The 23834-nt window shown below is 44.5% G+C and overlaps 1 protein-coding gene across 2 annotated transcripts; it reads right to left on the reverse strand.

Annotated features, from left to right (window-relative positions):
• Positions 1–3557: 3557 nt before the first annotated feature.
• Positions 3558–13163, reverse strand: LOC106578074 (polyadenylate-binding protein-interacting protein 2B). Of its 2 annotated transcripts, none has more exons than XM_014156654.2 (4): positions 12906–13163; positions 8359–8531; positions 6697–6873; positions 3558–6513 (listed from the first exon to the last, which is right to left on the reverse strand). In XM_014156654.2, exons 2-4 carry the CDS (start codon positions 8518–8520, stop codon positions 6457–6459), a joined length of 396 nt encoding a protein of 131 aa, XP_014012129.1. In that variant the 5' UTR covers positions 8521–8531; positions 12906–13163; the 3' UTR covers positions 3558–6456. The 2 variants fall into 2 exon arrangements, with proteins under 2 accessions (XP_014012129.1, XP_014012128.1); XM_014156653.2 differs by lacking the exon at positions 12906–13163 and adding an exon at positions 12358–12559.
• Positions 13164–23834: the final 10671 nt, after the last annotated feature.

Here is a 23834-nt window from a genome sequence, read left to right on the forward strand (position 1 = left end):
CTCTCTCCTATTCTTTCTTCAGCTCCGTCACTCATTCCCATATTTCTTCAGCTCCATCACTCTCTTCCATCAGGGTGACAGAGTATGCTGATAAGTTTGGTTTGCTGACCCGGGTCTTCAGAGGAACTCAGCCCTCCATATACTACATGGTCCCTAGTGGGAAAACAGTGTAGTGTGTGTGTGTGTGTGTGTGTGTGTGTGTGTGTGTGTGTGTGTGTGTGTGTGTGTGTGTGTGTGTGTGTGTGTGTGAGAGAGATGGTCCCTAGTGAAGGTAACTGAACTAAATGACTAATCGCCCCGTAGGACTCACTTCTCTCATCATGAAGTGCTTTTAGAGGCTAGTTAAGGACCATATCATCTTACCTGAGACCCTAAACCCACTACAATTCGCATACCGCCACAACCGAACCACAGGCAACGCCATCGCCATCGCACGACACACTGCCTTATCCCATCTGGACTAGAGGAATACCTATGTAAGAATGCTGTTTGACTATAGCTCAGCCTTCAACACCTCCAGGCTCATCATTAAGATCAAGTCTCAACAGCGCCTCTTCGACCTCAGGAGGCTGAAGAAATGTGTCTTGTCACCCAAAACCCTGACAAACTTTTACAGATGCACAATCGAGAGCATCCTGTCAGGCTGTATCACCGCCTGGTACAGCAACTGCACCGCCCGCAACCGCAAAGCTCTCCAGAGGGTAGTGCGGTCTGCACAACGCATCACCGGGGGCAAACTACCTGCCCTCCAGGACACCTACAGCACCTGATGTCACAGGAAGGCCAAAAAGATAATTAAGGACAACAACCCGAGCCACTACCTGTTCACCCCGCTATCATCCAGAAGGCGAGGTCAGTACAGGTGCATCAAAGCTGGGACTGAGAGACTGATAAACAGCTTCTATCTCCAGGCCATCAGACTTAAACAATCACCCACTATCTGACCTCTGCCCAGTACCCTGTCCTGAACCTGGGCTTTTTCCACGTAGAAAATTCAGTACCTTGGTTTGGTTTCCTGGAGCTCATGACAACATGGCGTGCCTTGAATTTGATTGTGGACTACAAGAAAAGGAGGACTGAGCTCGCCCCCATTCTCATCGACGGGCTGCAGTGGAGCAGGTTGAGAGCTTCAAGTTCCTTGGTGTCCACATCAACAACAAACTAAAATGGTCCCAACACACCAAGACAGTCGTGAAGAGGGCACGACAAAGCCTATTCCCCCTCAGGAAACTAAAAAGATTTGGCATGGGTCCTGAGATCCTCAAAAGGTTCTACAGCTGCAACATCGAGAGCATCCTGACTTGTTGCATCACTGCCCGGTACGGCAATTGCTCGGCCTCTGACCGCAAGACACTACAGAGGGTAGTGCGTACGGCCCAGTACATCACTGGGGCTAAGCTGCCTGCCATCCAGGACCTCTACACCAGGCGGTGTCAGAGGAAGGCCCTACAAATTGTCAAAGACCCCAGCCACCCCAGTCATAGACTGTTCTCTCTACTACCACATGGCAAGCGGTACCGGAGCGCCAAGTCTAGGACAAAGGCTTCTCAACAGTTTTTACCCCCAAGCCATAAGACTCCTGAACAGGTAATCAAATGGCTACCCAGACTATTTGCATTGTGTGCCCCCCCCAACTCAACCCCTCTCTTTACGCTGCTGCTACTCTGTTTATCATATATGCATAGTCACTTTAACTATACATTCATGTACATACTACCTCAATTGGCCCGACCAACTAGTGCTCCCGCACATTGGCTAACCGGGCTATCTGCATTGTGTCCCACCACCCGCCAACCCCTCTTTTTATGCTACTGCTACTCTCTGTTCATCATATATGCATAGTCACTTTAACCATACCTACATGTACATACTACCTCAATAAGCCTGACTAACTGGTGTCTGTATGTAGCCTCGTTACTTTTATAGCCTCACTACTGTATACAGCCTGTCTTTTTACTGTTTTATTTCTTTACCTACCTATTGTTCACCTAACACCTTTTTCGCACTATTGGTTAGAGCCTATAAGTTAGCATTTCACTGTAAGGTCTACACCTGTTGTATTCGGCGCACATGACAAATAAACTTTGATTTGACATTCTGTTAAAGGTCCCCAAAGCATACACATCCCTGGGTCGCTGCTCTTTTCAGTTCACGGCAGCTAGTGACTGGAACGAGCTGCGACAAACACTCAAACTAGACCGTTTTATCTCAATCCCTTCATTCAGACTCAATCACGGACACTCTTACTGACAGTTGTGGCTGCTTTGTGTGATGTATTGTCTCTCTCCTTCTTGCCCTTTGTGCTGTTGTCTGTGCCCAATAATATTTGTACCATGTTGTGTTGCTACCATACTGTGTTGTCGTCTTAGGTCTCGCTTTATGTAGTGTTGTCTCTCGTGAATTGTGTTTTGTCCTATATTTTGTATTTTTAATCCCAGGCCCCCGTCCCCGCAGGACACCTTTTGGTAGGCCGTCTTTGTAAATATGAATTTGTTCTTAACTTGCGTAGTTAAATAAAGAAAGATAATGTAACTATGGTACGAGTGTGTGTGTGTGATATTAGGCCAACAAAAGGTCACATGCTGTACTGCAAGTCATTATGCTGAACACTAAAGTAGTAGAGCAGCATCTCAGAAGTAGCAACAACATCATACTGTTCCCATTAACACACCATGAATGCGTCCCAAATGGCACCTATTCCCTACATAGTGAACTACTGTGGACCAGTAGTGCCCCTATGAACCAGTAGTTTCCCTATGGACCAGTAGTTTCCCTATGTAGTGAATAAGGTGCTATTTTCAGGTGCAACACATCGGTTTCATCCTCCTCACCAGACTCCCATGTCCCGTCTCAGGATCGGTCCAGAACACCAGCTACTGACCAACAGCCTTCATCCTCCTCACCAGACTCCCATGTCCCATCTCAGGACCAGTCCAGAACACCAGCCACTGACCAACAGCCTTCATCCTCCTCACCAGACTCCCATCTCAGGACCAGTCCAGAACACCAGCCACTGACCAACAGCCTTCATCCTCCTCACCAGACTCCCATGTCCCGTCTCAGGACCGGTCCAGAACACCAGCCACTGACCAACAGCCTTCATCCTCCTCACTTTGAGCTTCATATAGTTATGTTTTTTTCTCCCCCCCCATAGCAAATTATCGGAAAAAAACATCCCTTCGTCTGTTTGAAATTCCATTACTTTCCTGAAGTTACACATGCAATACAAAAGAATCATGGCTGTTCCTCAATACATTCTCCTTAAACCTTTGGAACAGCACCTAAACCCATCGCCGTTGTCTTTGAGCAGGTTGTGGAGGGAAGGTGGAGCCATGTACCCAGTGGTGGTGTAGAGCAGAGCTGCTCTGAAAAGTCCCACCTCCAGGGCAGAGCAGCCTGCAGTGCCTCGGTTATAAACCAATCTCCCTGGAAGACTTCCAAGATAAACTTTCCCTTTCTGTTTGTGCGCATCAACTTTAACATGACAATCTTTCCTTCCTCCTAACGTTGAGAAATAACTCCTAAAACAAGTTGACAAAGACAACCAGACATTTACCTGCAGTTTTTCATCTTTATTAATCTTTTTTTTTGTATTGAAATTCATACTTTGTGTTGTCAGGACTTTCCAACTCAAAATTCACACAAAAAAAAATGATTTATGTAAATCCACTCGGCGGACAATTCTTATTGGTTGACCCAGCATGCACGTGGCCTGTGATTAGTCAACCTGACCTCAAGTCCCGCCCATTCATTAGAACCTCCCCTAGACACTGAGCTAAAGACAGACTAGTATGAACCTCAAAATGGCACCCTATTGCCCATGTAGTGCACTACCATTGGGAGCCCCATGGGCCCTGATCAAAAGTAGGGCACTATACGAGGGAATATGGGTGCCATTTGGAATTCATTTCCAATTCCCGTTTTGACCACAGGCTACGGCAACCCAAGAGAGACAAAACAACTTTGCTCCTCGAAAGACAAAATAAATGAGATTTAAATTTTAAAACAGAGCCTGATCAGGTGTTTATATAAACACGATTGAACCAACAGAGTTCAACATGATGCTTCCATTACGGAGACAGGCCGCATCCCAAACCCAACCCTATTCCTTATTTAGTGCACTACTTTTGACATGAGCCCGTTGGGTTCTGGGTAAAAGTAGAACACTGTACGGGGAACAGGGTGCCATTTGAGATGCAAGCCAGAGAGAACAGCCCCGTTCCAAACACTAAATACCCTAACCCCTACACCCTTGTTCACTTTTGAACCATCAAAAAGGGTGACAACTCAAATGCTCCCCATACAGCCCTACCTTTCAGATCCAGGTTCTGATATGGGGGATAGAACCTCAATCTTTTCATCAACAAGGGGTTAGGGGATAGGAGAGGAGTAACTGGTTTGGAACCAGACCCATGAGAAATAAAAACCGCTCTACACAGAGAGTGTTTATGATGTAATAAGAGGAAATTTAGGCAGGTCTGCAGGTGGTTATCAATTCAAAACGTCACAATACAGTGCAGAGTGTTCGAGTTGGCTGCTAGGGGGGGGAAAGGAGACCTCTAGCTCCGCTAAAACCGTTGACAACTATGTGCCATTTTAGGGATTGTTAAATAACTGTTTTCATCAACTCTTGAAGAGCATAGTCAAGAGTTATACAGCAAGTAACTGCATGCTTTCATGATCAATAAACATCAATTGATCGTGTACTTTTAGATACGTGAGAGTAGCCTATTAATTTGGCATGTAGCAAAATAGATTTCCAGACAACATAATTTAGCTTGCTTCATCAGAGATTAGGCTTGTGGAAAGAGCTTGACTTAGACAAGTCCTCATCTTGGTAAAGTGGACTACGGTCACCACCACTAGAGGACAAGCAAATCAAACGATATCTGGATATAGCCATCTAGTTTAGTTTATCCCCTGAAAGTTAGCTAGCCACACTGACGCAATCTGCCGTTAGCTAGCCACATTGACGCAATCTGCCGTTAGCTAGCCACACTGACGTGGTACATCAATCAATGTATTCTCTATCACTTCTGTCAGCAGCAATAGGGATTAAAACGCTCTTAAAAACAATGTTGTAAAGGGGATAATGTTAGCTAACGTTGCTAGGTAGGCCTACGTTGATTGGAGAAAAAAAAAAAAAGTACATTAGGTCTACTTACCACTATATGTTTAGCCAACTGTACAAAGTGTCTACCAGTAGCTAGCAAAGTAAACATTATCAGCTAACAGTACATCTGCAAATGCGGCCTTCTGCTGCTTGACAGGCAGAGCCCACAACAGATGGGAAATGAACCTAAACCGTTCATACTTGTCAGGTATAGCTCTCCTTTCTATCACTCAAATATCCAATCAATGGCGGTCAAGATTGAGATTTATCGTGAGGCTACCCTCGCGTATCTGAAATTCCATGATCAATTGATGTTTACTGATCATGGAAAGCATGCAGTTACTTTATAAACTGATGATAGAGACAAATGTGGAATAATCTGACGTTTGTATTTTTGACTCTGGGCTTCAAGAGGAGATGATATTACAACCAAATATTTAACAATCCCTTGAAAACGGCACGCAGTTGTCAACGGTTTTAGCGGAGCTAGGGAGTCTCCTTTCCCACCCTAGCAGCCAACTCGAACACTCTGCAGCGTATTGTGACGTTTTATTGATAAACGACCAATGGAACAGAGTCATTAGGATGTCATATTGTAACCGGAGGTACGTAGATGTACAGAGTTCTAGAACGGACAACTGTCTGTCATCCATGTTTGCGCCGGGTCATTCTATAGCAACAAGAACATTCTTAGTTGGATTCCAATTAGAATGGTAATGTTGTGGAACAATCCGGCACAAACATGGCAGCCATGAAAAGTATAAATGCAGATCTCAAAATGGCACCCTATTCCCTATGTAGTGTACTACTTTGGACCAGGTAGTGCACAATAAAAAGGTGGAACGGGGTGTCATTTGCTATTTGCCTGTTGCAATATCATGGAGCTTTTAGGTGCCAACATGGCAACCGTGAAAAAGTCGGAAAATCTCAGAGTTTCTCTGTATATGTACGTCTCGGTGTGCGTCCCGAAAAGGTACCCTGTTCCCTATGGACTCAAGCCCATGGGCCCTGGTCAAAAGTAGTGCACTACATAGGGAATAGCGTGCAATTTGAGACGCTACCTTTACAGTGTACATGGAGCAGCAGCTCCCTCTATAGGGTTTTATTCATACCGACACCCCCCCCCCCCACCCTGTCCATTAGTTAACCATCAAACAAACAGAAAATCTAAATAAAAGTCCCCCCACCCTCCTATGGGTTTCTACCTACACGCCCTGGACCTGTGTGTGTTGTTCGGTGTGTGTGTGTGTGTGTGTGTGTGTTCCGGTTGAGGACGCCAGAGTCTCTGCGAGGGTGTGTGAGATCGTGTGTGCGTGGGCGCTCCCTGGGGGTGAGGGGGACTCCTAGTATTTCACTCCTGGAATGAACTCCTTCGCATCGGGGTTCAAGTTGCTCTTCCTCTGCAGGGAGACATGGAGTGGAGTGATGGTGGGATTAAATAAAAAAAGGACAAAAGAAAGTGAGAACCATTCAATTGTACAAAACTCATTTTACACACACATTACAAGATGGCGGTCTATTGTTGTACATATATTTGGTGGATGTGTTCTCTGACGTGTGTGTGTTCCGCTGTGTCTCCTCACCGCCATCTCCTCTGCGTTTCCTCCGTCGCTGACTGACAGGCCGTTAAGCTGCTGCTGGATCTGGCCCACCCCCGAGGGGAGGTCCCTGGCCGGGATGAACCAATCCTGGTCCTCCTCATCCAACATCTCCTGGAAACAACGCTCCAAGAACTCCTGCTCCAACAACTCCTCTTCAACCTGACAGAGAGAGACAGAGAGACATAGCTATTTCAGCCACAACCGTTGCTGACAGGTGTATAAAAATCGAGCACACTGCCATGCAATCTCCATAGACAAACATTGGCAGTAGAATGGCCTTACTGAAGAGCTCAGTGACTTTCAACATGGCACCGTCATAGGATGCTACCGTTCCAACAAGTCAGTTCGTCAAATTTCTGCCCTGCTAGAGCTGCTCCGGTCAACTGTAAGTGCTTTTATTGTGAAGTGGAAACGTCTTGGAGCAACAACAGCTCAAGCGCAAAGTGGTAGGCCACACAAGCTCACAGAACAGGACCGCTGAGTGCTGAAGCACGGACAAATCCTCTGTCCTCAGTTGCAACATTCACTACGGAGTTCCAAACTGCCTCTGGAAGCAACGTCAGCACAAGAACTGTTCATCAGGAGCTTCATGAAATGGGTTTCCATGGCCGAGCAGCCGCACACAAGCCTAAAATCACCATGTGGAATGCCAAGCGTCGGCTGGAGTGGTGTAAAGCGCGCATCCATTGGACTCTGAAGCAGTGGAAACGCGTTCTCTGGAGTGATGAATCACACTTCATCTGGCGGTCCGGAAAAACAAATCTGCGGATGCCAGGAGAACGCTACCTGCCCAAATGCATAGTGCCAACTGTAAAGTTTGGTGGAGGAGGAATAATGGTCTGGGGCTGTTTATCATGGTTCGGGCCCCTTGGTTCCAGTGAAGGGAAATCTTAATGCTACAGCATACAATGACATTCTAGACAATTCTGTGCTTCCAACTTTGTGGCAACAGTTTGGGGAAGGCCCTTTCCTGTTTCAGCATGACAATGCCCCTGTGCACAAAGTGAGGTCCATACAGAATTGGTTTTGTCGAGATCGGTGTGGAAGAACTTGACTGACCTGCACAGAGCCCTGACCTCAACCCCATCAATCCTTTGGGATGAATTGGAACGCCGACTGCGAGCCAGCCCTAATCGCTCAACATCAGTGCCTGACCTCACTAATGCTCTTGGCTGAATGGAAGTAAGTCCCCACAGCAATGTGCCAACATCTAGTGGAAAATCTTCCCCCGAAGAGTGGAGGCTGTTATAACAGCAAAGGGGGGGGGGGGGACCAACTCCATATTAATGCCCATGTTTTTGGAATGAGATGTTCAACAAGCAGGTGTCCACATACTTTTAGTCAGTAGTGTACATGGAGGGACGAAGACTCGTCTTACTGTAATGAGACACCCTCATTACACTAAAAAACCCATTACACCAGACAGACAGAGACAGACAGACAGACAGACAGACAGAGAGACAGACAGACAGACAGAGACAGACAGACAGACAGACAGAGACAGAGAATGGTGTGTGGTTGGAGTCCACCTCTAAAGGGTTTCCTCTTGATAAGACAGACATCAAGCAGACACATCTGGGACTAACTGTCGTGTGTGTGTGTGTGTGTGTGTGTGTGTGTATGTATATATATGTGTACACCAACCTGTCTGTTGTAGACATCCTCGTTCTCCATCCACATGTACTCAGCAAAGGGATCGTCTCCTCCCTGATCACCCTCTCCTGGATGCCCATTTGCTACAGGCTCCTTGCCTTCCTTCCCCGGAGCCCCACCCCCCGGCGTCTTCACTACCTCGGGACCACTCATCTCCGACGGCTCTGATGGGATCAGAGAGATGAAGAAGCATGGTTACACACACACACACCACTTCTTGTTTGATTTCCTTGGTATTTCTGAGTAATACTGGCATTGTGACAACCCTACCAGTGTTTCCACTGCAGCAATTTAGCTGTGCCGCTGCGCCCAGGGTAGAAATGAACACCAGCTAAATGCTTGTAGATTTTGTCATTGGCTGGTGGTCACAGAGCATTTGGAAGCATTATTTTTTTTTGCTTGGTAATATGCATTGTCCAATCTGTTAAAATAATTGTAACAAATAATTGTACTAATATGTTATTGGGCAAAATGTTGCCCCATTCATTTGAGTACAACATCCTTTGAAAAAGTCCCCAGAACTGACAATTCTACTTAATTATTATTATTTGTTTATTATCAAGTGTGGTGGGTGGTGTACCCAAACCCCTTCACTGTAACATTTCCCCCCCAACTGCTACAAATTCTTCCTGGAGGAAACACTGAACCCTACAGTCTACCTCCACCTTTAAAAACCTAAAAATAGGCCAATTCACTAAACATCACATTGACAACCAGCCTGAGAAACACTGGAAGGCAGTTCTGCAGGAGTTTACAAAAACAACATTGTAGATAAACAGCATCCATAAAAATAGCAGAATTACTACAACACACACATACAATAGAGCACCATAACATAATTCACAGGCCTTCTGCTATCTCTACAACGGTCCTAAATGACACCAGGACTGTACAAACTATAAATCATTGACTAACTAAAGCACATCAGACAAACTGTCTGGTAGATCGAGGAATGAAGTAGCCAGGCCAGGGATTGACATTTAAAAAAAGGAAAGGGTGGCACTGATATATATATATATTCCACAAATCTAACGTAGATGGAATATACGGCTTCCCTGTGGCTCAGTTGGTAGAGCGTGGTATTTGCAATGCCAGGGTTGTAGGTTCGATTCCCACGGGGGGGGCCAGTACGGGAAAAAAAAGATATGTATGTATTCACTACTGTAAGTCGCTCTGGATAAGAGCGTCTGCTAAATGACTAAAATGTAAAAATGTATAATCAATCAAAAAAAGTTACTACTACACTTCTAAATTTTGCCATTTGAAGTAGATACTAAAGTGCCCATGTTCTGTTGCTAGTAGATGATAAAGATCCAATCTAATTGTATTTGTCACTTGCTTGATAAACAAACAGGTGTAGACTAACAGTGAAATGCTTACAGGCCCCAAAATACAAATGTAAAGTGATATGTCGTATTGGGACTTTTAGTTGGAAGGATGAAACCAATCAAATTTTAAAAGCAACCTAATTATGCAATATTCCCTTTAACGTCTGAAAAGGAACTCGCCCTCGGGGTAAATCAGGAGTATTTTTTTTGGTTGCCTAATGATTATGATCCCTTACCCAAGTAACTATTTTCACCTACACACCGGGGAAGAACCAGAAAGACCAGAGGAACTATTTGTATTTTCGTTGTCCAATGGGACAACCTCAGAGCAGGTTGATGATCGACTGCTCATGTCTGGCAATAGGGCTTAATATCAATCCCTGAGCCAAGTCTAGATTGGTAGAACAGTGGTTCAAGCTCCATTCTGATTTCAGTTCAATACAGCGCCATGGTGATTTCAGTTCAATACAGCGCCATAGTGATTTCAGTTCAATACAGCGCCACAGTGATTTCAGTTCAATACAGCGCCACGCTGATTTCAGTTCAATACAGCGCCACGCTGATTTCAGTTCAATACAGCGCCACGCTGATTTCAGTTATAGTTAAATAAGGCTGAAAGTAACATTGAGATAAGCACATAAAGGTATATTATACGTTGCATGCATTGATGGTAATAGGAATTGTATGAGGCATGATCGGATTGGGGATGGTAAATTGGCCATGTTCTGTTATAATCTCCACCCGACAGCCAGAAGAGGACTGGCCACCCCTCAGAGCCTGGTTTCTCTCTAGGTTTCTTCCTAGGTTTTGGCCTTTCTAGGGAGTGTTTCCTAACCACCATGCTTCTACACCTGCATTGTTTGCTGTTTGGTGTTTTAGGCTGGGTTTCTGTATAAGCACTTTGAGATATCAGCTGATGTAAGAAGGCCTATAAATACATTTTATTTGATTAAATTAGAATTTGGACCAACGCCTGGCCTGTGTAGTCCATTGGTTAGTGACTCGGACCCCTGACTAGTGACTACATGGCTACCTTTCTCAATTAAATGCAACTAATATATATTTTAAAGAATTTGGACCAGTCTCGTCAGAATACAGTTCAACCACTGGCGGCTGATGGAAAGTCTAGTAGAAGCTCCACAAATTCCACGCTGAGAAGCAATTTATCGAACCGTTTCCTGTATTATATATACACACACACACACACACTTCTACTACGTTACACTCATTCCCTGTCATTCAGAGGGAGGGAAACAAAAGAAAACATTGTGAATGAGGAAGCGACGCCTCTACTTGAGGGGAAAACACCACATTTTGAAAATATTAAAATGACGTGTACGGCCATGGACTGGTGCTTATGTAATACAGCTAGTCAGAGACCTGCGTGACATTGCAGAGGATCTCACTGCCTGTGTGAATGATATAGCTAGCTATATCTGCACGTTAAATACGCAGTAACCTACAATAACTAGCTGCTCTTCGAGACAGCAACCCTAACGTGGACAGCTAGCTACATTGCCAGTCCCTTGTACATTAGCGAGCTTGCTACTGCAGTGTAGGACAATTTGCTAACTTCAAATGAAGCCACGTGTTTTCTTTATTTAGAAAGATAAACAATGCCAAGATGGCACACCTGTGTATGGAATAGCTACAGTGTATTTCTAGCTGGTTAGCCATCACTGGTAAATATAGCTAGTCTGATGCCATTTGTATTGGGGTCAACGTGTTGTCACAGTGTTGTTGTGTAACTTATTAATAACCACGCTGCATGCTGGGAGGGGCTTGCTTGTGTATGCATGTATAGTCTGAGAAATGTACACAAGTTATTAACCATTGGTTATTTTCGGCCTCGTTAAAAAGCTTAACTTAATTCTGTTAAGACAAATCTTAATGGGGTGCAGTTTAGCTATAGGTTAGAGGTGATGGATTTAACGATCGCTAACGATGCTACATCAACCTGCCTTTCCATTGCTATCTGGCTAATAAACCAGTCTCACACCTTACCAAAACGCAAACAAATGGTGGCTAACATCAAGGTTGGTTGTAACAGGCCGCACATGAAGTGATGACAAAAAAAACAAAAAAACCGACAACTACACATGAAATTAGCACGCTAGCTAGCTGTTAAAGTGGATTGTGAGGGCTTAGCTAGGCGATGCTAGCTACAACATGCTACCACCATCATGGATGGGGGGCCTACAAGGAAAACATAACGAAACACTAACGGCCACGGAAGAAAATAAAAAGTTTAACGCTAAACAATATTTTGAAACGGCTGAACTTAGAACGTATTTCCCACAAACATGGAACAATGGCAATGTCAGAACTTAGAATGCCAGAACGCGAGGCTAACAATAGGTTTGAGTTCCATTCCCATCTGGATTGATGCGTCAGAGACGCAATTAGCTAAGCTAGGCTAGGCTAACTAAACTAGCCAGCTGGCATTTGCTAGTTAGGCTAGGCTAACTAAACTAGGCAGCTGGCATTTGCTAACTAGGCTAGGCTAACTAAACTAGCCAGCTGGCATTTGCTAGCTAGGTCAGTGCATGGCATTTCGCACGGAATCGGGCCAAGACGCAATATTCAGTTCAAATATTTGGCTGTGAAATCCAAGTAAAAAAAAAGTACAAAAAAACTGACGGCGGGTGTTGTAAAGTCATACCTGGCATCCCCTGCTTTAGCGTTTCCTCTTAAAAAAAATAAAAAAAATAAAAAAACGTATTTCCAACACACTCGTATACTAGCTAACGGTAGTTAGCTAAATACATTAGGAACACGGTGGTCATGTGGTCCAGGCTTGAACAAACAGCCAACAAGCGCCCTCCCCTGTCTCTCACCAAAACACACACTTGCGTGGCTAACATTAAAACTAGTGGAGTGGTAAGAGAGACATAAAGTCAGCGGGAGGTATATGTTGAACATTAAATATAAATACTACGGTATAGCGGACACTATTAAACGTTTAATGGTGACAAACATTGTATAGCTAGCTAGTAGCAGAGTAAACAATGCTTAACAGATAAGTGCGAGTGTTTTGAGAAACTCGCCAACTACCTACATCCTTTACCGTTAGCTAGCTAGCTTTGTTTAGATATTCAACAGTCAAGCAAAGCGAACGATACGGGCTTGCCAAGTTAAGATTGAAAACACAGCCACAGCTGTTAGCAACCTACGATAGCCGCTAACCTATAAATAGGTAACGTTACTCACCAACCAAGTTGAAATGTGGTAAACAAACCCCGTAGTAAAAACTAAACGGCGGCTCCTCAATTACCGAAAGAACCCCCAGAACAAAACAATTTAACACATCCAATTTTAAGATTCGTAAATATTCGTCTTTGTCCGTTTTTCCCCGTTATAATCCATAGAGAAAGAGCCTCGAAAAAAAAATCACGATTTGTGCCACAACCGCGAGCCAGGAAAACGGTCACGTGGTACCGATTGTCCAACTGTACACACCGACTATTGGTGGGAACGGAAATCAGTCAACTCCTTTTACTGACATCACTGCTATCGAGTAAAACAAGAAACAGCCCCTTTTTTCATTCACAGACGGAGTAAAAAACATAAAGTGCAATCTGGTAAGGTAGGACATTCCTGGTGCCTTTATAATATGTGTCAAGTTAATTATTTCATGGTCCTGGTCTAAAAACTGTGACGAATACCATATCAACAAGTACGGTCATTACTAATCCTTTCAGATGTGATTGTCCAAGAGAGGAGAGGAAAAAAGTCAATTCAAGACTATTGAGATTCTGCTAATGGCAATGGTTGAAATGCATTATCTTTAGCAGTCAGCAGAGGGCGCCACAAAGACATATTTTGAGAGCATGGGAGGTGTTTGTGAGAGAGAGAGAACACTTTATGGAACACAAAGCCACTATCTCATCCTGGAATATCCAAGGCTTGGGGTCCTCTGCCTTTGGCCTAAAGAGCAGGAACCTGGACTTCACCAAAGAAATCAGAAATACAGACAATGTCATCGTACAAGAAACGTGGTATAGAGGAGATGGACCCACTGGTTTCCCTCTAGGTTACAGAGAGCTGGTGTCCCATCCACCAAACTACCAGGTGTGAAGCAGGGAAGAGACTCAGGGGGTATGCTAATTTAGTATAGAGCAGACCTAACTCACTCCATTAAATTAATCAAAACAGGAACATTTTACAATTGGCTAGAAATTCAAAAGGAAATGATCTCAACAGAGATAAATGTCCTCATGTGTGCTACCTATATCCCCCCACTAGAATCCCCATACTTTAATGAAGACAGCTTCTCCATCCTGGAGGGGGAAATCGATCATTTCCAGGCCCAGGGACATGCACCAGTCTGTGGTGACCTAAATGCCAGAACTGGACAAGAACCTGACACCCTCAGCACACAGGGGGACAAACACCTACCTGAAGGTGACAACATTCCCTTCCAAATATGCCCCCCTAGACACAACTATGACAAAACAACCAACAAATACGGGTTACAACTCCTACAGCTCTGTTAGACGCTGGGTCTGTACATAGTCAATGGTAGGCTTCAAGGGGATTCCTATGGTAGGTACACCTATAGCTCATCTCTTGGCAGTAGTACTGTAGATTACATTATCACTGACCTCAACCCAGAGTCTCTCAGAGCGTTCACAGTCAGCCCACCGACACCCCTATCAAATCACAGCAAAATCACAGTCTACTTGAACAGAGCAATGCTCAATCATGAGGTATCAAAGCCAAGGGAACTGAATAATATTAAGAAAAGCTATAGATGGAAGGTAAGTAGTGTATAAACCTACCAAAAAACAATTAGGCAACAACAAATTCAATCCCTTCTGGACAACTTCCTGGACAAAACATTCCACTGTAGTAGTGAAGGTGTAAACTTCGCAGTAGAAAACCTAAACGATATATTTGACCTCTCAGCTTCCCTATCAAATCTAAAAATGTCAAACAGAAAACCAAAAAAAATCAACAACAATTACAAATGGTTTGATGAAGAATGCAAAAACCTAAGAAAGAAATTGAGAAACCTATCCAACCAAAAACATAGAGACCCAGAAAACTTGAGTCTATGGCTTCACTATGGTGAATCACTAAAACAATACAGAAATACACTACGGAAAAAGAAAGAACAGCACGTCAGAAATCAGCTCAATATAATTGAAGAATCCATAGACTTTAACCACTTCTGGGACAATTGGAAAACACTAAAAAAACAACAACACAAATAATTATCTATCCAAAATGAAGATGTATGGATAAACCACTTCTCCAATCTTTTTGGCTCTATAACAAATAAAAAACAGCATAAACATATACATGATCAAATACAAATCTTAGAATCAGCTATTAAAGACTTCCAGAACCCACTGGATTCTCCAATTACCTTGAATGAACTACAGGACAAAATACAAACCCTCCAACCCAAAAAGGCCTGTGGTGTTGATGGTACACTAAATGAAATGATAAAATATACAGACCACAAATTCCAATTGGTTATACTAAAACTCTTTAACATCATCCTTAGCTCTGGCATATTCCCCAATATGTGGAACCAAGGACTGATCACCCCAATCCACAAAAGTGGAGACAAATTTACCACAATAACTACCGTGGGATATGCGTCGACAGCAACCTTGGGAAAATCCTCTGCATTATCATTAACAGCAGACTCATACATTTCATCAATGAAAACAATGTACTGAGCAAATGTCAAATTGGCTTTTTACCAAATGACTGTACGGCAGACCATGTATTCACCCTGCACACCCTAACTGACAAACAAACAAACCAAATCAAAGGTAGTCTTCTCATGCTTTCTTGATTTCATTTTTATTTTTACTCAATTTGGCTTTAAGATGTCTGCTATACAAATTGATGGAAAGCGGTGTTGGGGGGGAAAAAACATACGACATTATAAAATCCATGTACACAAACAACAAGTGTGCGGTTGAAATTGGTAAAAACACACACGTTTCTTTTCACAGGCCCTTGGTGTGAGACAGGGATGCAGCTTAAGCCCCACCCTCTTTAGCATAAAATATATCAACGAATTGGCGAGGGCACTAGAACAGTCTGCAGAACCCGGCCTCACCCTACTAGAATCTGAAGCCAAACGTCAAATCAAATCAAAATCACATGCACCGAATACAACAAGTGTAGACCTTACCGTGAAATGCTACCTTACAAGCCCTTAACCAACAGTGCAGTTCAATGACTGGAACGAATTGCAAAAGTTGCTGAAGTTGGAGACTTATATCTCCCTCACTAACTTCAAGCATCAGCTATCTGAGCAGCTAACCGATCGCTGCAGCTGTACACAGCCCATCTGTAAACAGCCCACCCAACTACCTCATCCCCATATTGTTTTGATTTACTTTGTTGCTCTTTTACACACCAGTATTTCTACTTGCACATCATCATCTGCACATCTATCACTCCAGTGTTAATTTGCTAAATTGTAATTACTTCGCTACTATGGCCTATTTAACGCCTTACCTCCTCACGCCATTTGCACAAAGTGTATATAGACTTTTCTATTGTGTTATTGACTGTACGTTTGTTTATTCCATGTGTAACTCTGTGTTGTTGTTTGTGTCGCACTGCTTTGCTTTATCTTGGCCAGGTCGCAGTTGTAAATGAGAACTTGTTCTCAACTGGCCTACCTGGTTAAATAAAGGACTTGTTCTCAACTGGCCTACCTGGTTAAATAAAGGACTTGTTCTCAACTTGCCTACCTGGTTAAATAAAGGACTTGTTCTCAACTAGCCTACCTGGTTAAATAAAGGACTTGTTCTCAACTGGCCACCTGGTTAAATAAAGGACTTGTTCTCAACTGGCCTACCTGGTTAAATAAAGGTGAAATAAAAAGAAGAGTTAAGAAAATATTTACTAAATAAACTAAAGTAAAAAATTATAAAAAGTAACACAATAACGAGGCTATATGCAGGGGGTACCGGTACCGAGTCAGTGTGCGGGGGTACAGGTTAGAGGTCATTTGTACATTTGTACTGTTTGCTAATGATCTGGTATTTCTGTCCCCAACAAAGGAGGGCCTACAGCAGCACCTATATCTTCTGCACAGATTCTGTCAGACCTGGGCCCTGACAGTAAATCTCAGTAAGACAAAAATAATGGTGTTCCAAAAAAGGTCCAGTCACCAGGACCACAAACACTAATTCCATCTAGACACCATTGCTCTAGAGCACACAAAGAAACTATATATACCTCGGCCTAAACATCAGCACCCCAGGTAACTTCCACAAAGCTGTGAATGATCTGAGAGACAAGGCAAGAAGGGCATTCTATGTAATCAAAAGGAACATAAAATTCAACATACCAATTAGGATCTGGCTAAAAATACTTGAATCAGTTATAGAACCCATTGACCTTTATGGTTGTGAGGTCTGGGGTCCGCTCACCAACCAATAATTCACAAAATGGGAGAAACACCAAATTGATACTTCATACAGAATTCTGCAAAAATATCCTCTGAGTACAACGTAGAACACCAAATAATGCACGCAGAGCAGAATTAGGCCGATACCCGCTAATTATCAAAATCCAGAAAAGTGCCGTTAAATTCTACAACTACCTAAAAGGAAGCGATTCCCAAACCATACATAACAAAGCCATCAACTACAGAGAGATGAACCTGGAGAAGAGTCCCATAAGCAAGCTGGTCCTGGGGCTCTGTTCACAAACACAAACAGACCCCACAGAGCCCCAGGACAGCAACACAATTAGACCCAACCAAATCATGAGAAAACAAAAAGATAATTACTTGACAGAAAGAAAGATTTAACAAAAAACAGAGCAAACTAGAATGCTATTTGGCCCTAAACAGAGAATACACAGTGGCAGAATAGCTGACCACTGTGACTGACCCAAACTTAAGGATAGCATTGACTATGTATAGACTCAGTGAGCATAGCCTTGCTATTGAGAAAAGCCGCCGTAGGCAGACCTGGCTCTCAAGAGAAGATAGGCTATGTGCACACTGTCCACAAAATGAGGTGGAAACTGAGCTGCACTTCCTAACCTCCTGCAAAATGTATGACCATATTAGAGACACATATTTCCCTCAGATTACACAGACCCACAAAGAATTTGAAAGCAAACTCAAATTTGATAAACTCCCATATCTACTGGGTGAAATACCACAGTGTGCCATCACAGCAGCAAGATTTGTGACCTGTTGCCACAAGAAAAGGGACAAATACAATTGTAAATGCAACCCATGTTTATTTATGTTTTTATTTTCCCTTTTGTACTTTAACTATTTGCACGTTGTTTTAACACGGTACATAGCCACAATATGACATTTGATATGTTTCTATTCCTTTGAAACTTGTGTAATGTTTAGTGTTAATTTTGTATTGTTTATTTCACTTGCTTTGGCAATGTAAACATATGTTTCTCATGCCAATAAAGCCCCTTGAATTGAATTGAGAGAGAGAGAGAGAGAGAGAGAGAGAAAGCGAGAGAGAGAGACAGAGAGAGAGACAGAGAGAGAGACAGAGAGAGAGAGAGAGAAAGAGAGAGAGAGAGAAAAAAGAGAGAGCGAGAGAGAGAGAGAGAAAAAGAGAGACAGAGAGAGAGAGAGACAAAGAGAAAAAAAGAGAGAGAGAGAGAGATGTGTATGTGAGACATTAAAATGAGTAGTAAAGTTGTAGGGCGCCAGATGTTCCCAAGAGTGTGTGTGCCGGTGTGAGATTATACAGGCTCTGTTGACCTCACATAAAACACTTGCAGTCTGTTACTCATAATCTCTCTCTCTCTCTCTCTCTCTCTCTCTCTCTCTCTAGACTCCATGTCAGGCTCTCTGTTAGAGCGCAGTGGTTTGTTGGCGGGGGGAGGGGAGGTGGGGCTTCAAACTCACCAACACTACCTGGGGTGGGGACCCATGGCTACAGGAAAGGCGCACACACTTGTTTATACAACACACACACACACTCACACACACATGGAAAGGAAGCCACACATTAATACAGACACAGGTAGTGAGAGTCACAGAAACTCAAAACACAACAGAACTCAAAACACAACAACACTCAAAACACAACAGAACTCAAAACACAACAACACTCAAAACACAACAGAACTCAAAACACAACATCACTCAAAACACAACAGTACTAAAACACAACAGTACTAAAACACAACAGCACTCAAATCACAACAACACTCAAAAAACAACATCACTCACAACACAACAGCACTAAAACAATAAACACGCTTACACACGCAGTAAATAGAAATTTCAAAGAGCTGTCATGGTCACTAGACAGAATTGGAAAAATATTTGAATGGGCACAGTGGGCCATTATTTTGTGTGTGTGTGTGTGTGTGTGGACTTGTGTGTTCTCAAAAGTCAGGACATTTTGCATGTCCTGAAAAGTAAAAATGCTATTTTAGGTTTAAGTGTTATGTTCAGGGGTTAAGGTTAGGGTTAAGGTTAGGGTTTTGGGAAAATAGGATTTTGAATGGGAATACATTTTTACTTCCCAAAAAGTCCTGAGAAGTAATGAAAACATGGCTGTGTGTGTGAGGGGAAGGAGACAGGGATGTTGAAGGGTCCATCTGTCCAGGAAACCAGAGGTAACGATGAAGCGTCCACAAGGAATGTCCCAGGGTTCCTCCCTGTCACCTGACCAATTACTTCCTGTCTCGCTGAGGGGACAAGGACAATGCTGGACATCTGGACCAAGACACACCCTAAGAGTGTGTGTGTTCCACGTGGCTGGTGGCACCTTAGTTAGGGAGGGATACCAGTCTTCTTTAACTAATATTCCACTCCTTGCCACTCCTGTCGACTGGTACCCAGACTACATTGGGGCGGCAGGTAACCTAGTGGTTAGAGCGTTGGGCCAGTAACCAAAAGGTTGCTGGGATCGAATCCCCGAGCTTACAAGGTAAAAATCTGTCCTTCTGCCCCTGAACAAGACAGTTAACCCACTGTTCCTAGGCCGTCATTGTAAATAAGTATTTGTTCTTAACTGACTTGCCGAGTTAAATAAAGGTTACATTTATTTTTTAAATAAAAAAAATGTACATAGCAATGGAACGGAATCAATGGAATGGTATCAAACACATCACACATATGGTTTCGATGCTATTCCATCGTCCTTGTCACGTCCTGACCAGTAAAGGGGTTATCTGTTATTGTAGTTTGGTCAGGACGTGGCAGGGGGTGTTTGTTTTATGTGGTTCAGGGTTTGTTGGTATATGTGTTTATGTAGAGGGGTGTTTGTTTAGAGTATTCCGGGGTTTTTGGTTATGTTCTAGGTTTGTATTTCTATGCTCTATCTATGTTGTGTATTTCTTTGTGTTGGCCTGGTATGGCTCTCAATCAGGAACAGCTGTATATCGTTGTTGCTGATTGGGAGTCATACTTAGGTAGCCCTGTTTTCACCTGTCCTTTGTGGGAAGTTGTTTTTGCATAGCTGTGTGTAGCCTGCAAGACTGTTTGTCATTCGGTCGTTTTCTTGTTTTTGTCACGTGTCTCAAATAAAGTTAAAATGAGCACTCAACCCGCTGCGCCTTGGTCCACTTCATACGACGACCGTTACAGAACTTCACACCAACTATGGACCAAGCAGCGGGGTAAGGAGCTGGAGAAAGGCTATCGGGAGTCGTGGACCTGGGAGGAGATTTTAGCTGGGGCTGGACCATGGAGGAATGCTGAAGTGGACCGGGACTGTTATATTGGTACACGGTTGGCATTTAAGCCTGAGGCAGCCCCAATAAAAAAACATTGGGGGGGCACACGGGTAGTTTGGCTGGGCCAAGGGTGAGCCTTAAGCCAACTCCCCGTGCTTATTTTGGGGAGCAGAGGATCAGAGGAGCACCGTGCTATGCGAAGTGCGCACGATCTCGCCCATGCGCACGAACAGTCCGGTGAGAGTGATTCCAGCCCCTCGCAAGTGCCATGCTCGAGTGAGCACTCAGCCCGTAGGGGTTGTGTGCTCCAGACCTCCAGTAATGATTCAGGGCCCAGTGTATCCAGTTCCTGCTCCTCGCACTAGCCTTGGGGTGCGTGTCACCAGTCTGGTACCTCCAGTACCAGCCCCACGCACCAGGCCTCCAGTGTGTCAGCCCAGTCCAACTCGTCCTGCTCCTGCTCCTCGCACTAGCCCTGTGGTGCGTGTCCTTAGTCTGGCGCGTCCTAAGCCAGCCCCACGCATCAGGCCTTCCGGCGACAGTGCCCCGTCCAGAGTGTCCGGCGGCGACAGTGCCCCGTCCAGAGTGTCCGGCGGCGACAGTGCCCCGTCCAGAGTGTCCGGAGGCGACAGTGCCCCGTCCAGAGTGTCCGGCGGCGACAGTGCCCCGTCCAGAGTGTCCGGCGGCGACAGTGCCCCGTCCAGAGTGTCCGGAGGCGACAGTGCCCCGTCCAGAGTGTCCGGCGGCGACAGTGCCCCGTCCAGAGTGTCCGGCGGCGACAGTGCCCCGTCCAGAGTGTCCGGCGGCGACAGTGCCCCGTCCAGAGGTGTCCGGCGGAGACAGTGCCCCGTCCAGAGTGTCCGGCGGCGACAGTGCCTCGTCCAGAGTGTCCAGCGGCAGTGCCCCATAGAGAGACGGCCCTACAGTCCGGAGCTCCCAGAGTCGCCCTTTAGCCTGAGGTCTACAGCGACGCGCTTCAGCCCGAGGTATTCAGCGGGGGTGGACAGGTTAGGTGGGGGACTAAGGCCAGAGCCTGAGCCACCTCCACAGTAGGAGGATTGGGGGGGGGTGTAGCACGGGAACCGTCGGTGACGGTAGCCACCCTCCCTTCCCTCCCTTTAGTTTGGGGGGTTTATTTTTGTGGTTAGTTTTTGTGAGGTGCATCCGGGGTCTGCACCTTTGGGGGGGGGTGGTACTGTCACGTCCTGACCAGTAAAGGGTTATTTGTTATTGTAGTTTGGTCAGGACGTGGCAGGGGGTGTTTATTTTATGTGGTTCAGGGTTTGTTGGTATATGTGTTTATGTAGAGGGGTGTTTGTTTAGAGTATTCCGGGGTTTTTGGTTATGTTCTAGGTTTGTATTTCTATGCTCTATCTATGTTGTGTATTTCTTTGTTGGCCTGGTATGGCTCTCAATCAGGAACAGCTGTATATCGTTGTTGCTGATTGGGAGTCATACTTAGGTAGCCCTGTTTTCACCTGTCCTTTGTGGGAAGTTGTTTTTGCATAGCTGTGTGTAGCCTGCAAGACTGTTTGTCATTCGGTCGTTTTCTTGTTTTTGTCACGTGTCTCAAATAAAGTTAAAATGAGCACTCAACCCGCTGCGCCTTGGTCCACTTCATACGACGGCCGTTACAGTCCTGCCTTCACCAAGTGGTGTAGTGAAGGGTTGTTAGGGTAAACACAGTTTACACAGCTTTTTTATTTTTGCGTGACAGATTACTCACCTTTTGTGGAAAAAATGCATTGAAAATACTTTACTCACCGCGACCAGCAATCAGTTTACCCACTTTTTCTTTTTTTTTTTGGTTCCACTAAATCACTGCTCTTAGGTAACAAGCCCTCATTGCCCTCAACAATGATACGTATTCTTTAAATAAACCAAATAGTCTTGTTCTACTCCCAAGATGCCTGGTTCAGTCACACAACCTGTCGTCCTGAGAAAGCCATTCATTGGTCCATAAAGGGAGAGGTAGAGGAACAAGGAAATTGTTTTTGTTGTAACTTTATTGTACAATGTATGCATTACGTGCAGACCTTCAAGAACCAAAGAAGAAGACTGAAAATAAAAAAGGGAGAGTGTAGTAGAGAGATGGAGCGAGAGAGAGAGATGGAGCGAGAGAGATGGAGAGATAGCGATAAAGAGAGAGAGAGAGAGCTGGAATGCTAGGCTACCAATCGGAGTGAGAGAACAAGAAGAGCAAAGAAAAGGAGAGTGATGGAGGGTAGAGAACTAGAATCGGGTCCATATGGGGCCCTCTCCTTGATTGCAATATAGACCTAGGCTTCATCCCAAATGGCAACCTATTTCCTATGGTCCCTGGTCAGAAGTAGTTCACTAAGTAGGGAATAGGGTGCTATTTGGGATGCTGCCCTAATGACTTCCAGACTCCCCTCACAGCTAATTTGATTTGAAAATATGACAGGACCGGGAGAGTGTGTGTGTGTGTGTGTGTGTTCCAGAGATGGGGGGGGGGTCCTTCTGCCCACTCAAGAGAACTCCCTTCCTCTGCCTATGGGGAGCATGGCAGTTTGTGTGTGTGTGTGCGTGTGTGTGTAATTTAAAGTGTGTGTGTGTGCGTGTGTGTGTAATTTAAAGTGTGTGTGGAGAGAGCGTGTGTGTGTGTGTGTGTGTAATTTAAAGTGTGTGTGGAGAGAGCGTGTGTGTGTGTGTGTGTGTGTGTGTGTGTGTGTGTAGAGAGCAGGGGGTTGATGTATGCTTTCAATCATGTCCCCGGTGGGAAGAAATCTGATCCCTGTAGTGTAAGCTCAAATCCCCAATAGCAAAACACACACACACACACACACACACACACACACACACACACACACACACACACACACACACACACACACACACACACACACACACACACTTAAAACACTTGCAGATTTTCAGAAAAGGTTGAAAAGATTTACGGCAAGTACAGCATCAACAACACTATGTCCATTTATGTCCATAAAACATAAAACACATTTCAGCCTACTGTAATAAAAGTTATACTTTTAGAGATTGAGAGATTGTTGTAGAGATTGAGAACATAAAGTATCTCTCTCTCTCTCACTCTCTCTCGCTCACTCTCTCGCTCTCCCTCTCGCTCTGTCTCTCTCTCGCTCTCACTCTCGCTCTCCCTCTCGCTGTCTCTCTCTCTGTCTCTCTCTCTCTCTCTTACATTTATCTTTGAAAGCTGGTAACCCACAACAGGAAACCTTTTAAATGTTTTTCTTTGAAAAGCAGGGACTCAAAGAAAGAGAGAGAGAAAGTGAGGGAGGGAGAGGGCAAGAGCACAAGATGAAATAAGAAGCAAGGGGAAGACAGGAAGAAGGGGACTAAAACAGAGGGAGGGAGGAAAAGGAGGGAGGGAGGAAGAGAGAGAAGAGAGAAGGAAAGGGGAGAGATGACTTAATCAGTGTGTACTGCCACTCCAAGAACACTCCACCCACTCTCACACACACACACACAGTCTTGTACAGCTAACCGTGTGGGGACACA

Source organism: Salmo salar, chromosome ssa18, assembly GCF_905237065.1.
Source record: "Salmo salar chromosome ssa18, Ssal_v3.1, whole genome shotgun sequence".
NCBI classification, from domain to species: domain Eukaryota; kingdom Metazoa; phylum Chordata; class Actinopteri; order Salmoniformes; family Salmonidae; genus Salmo; species Salmo salar.

Bases quoted from the DNA above. Each gene is read 5' to 3' on its own strand.
- LOC106578074 (XM_014156653.2), bottom strand. The intron at 6,874-8,358 runs GTTGGTGTACAC...TCTCTCTGTCAG, and splicing joins AGGATGTCTACAACAGACAG to GTTGAAGAGGAGTTGTTGGA. The intron at 6,514-6,696 runs GTGAGGAGACAC...GTCTCCCTGCAG, and splicing joins GAAACGCAGAGGAGATGGCG to AGGAAGAGCAACTTGAACCC.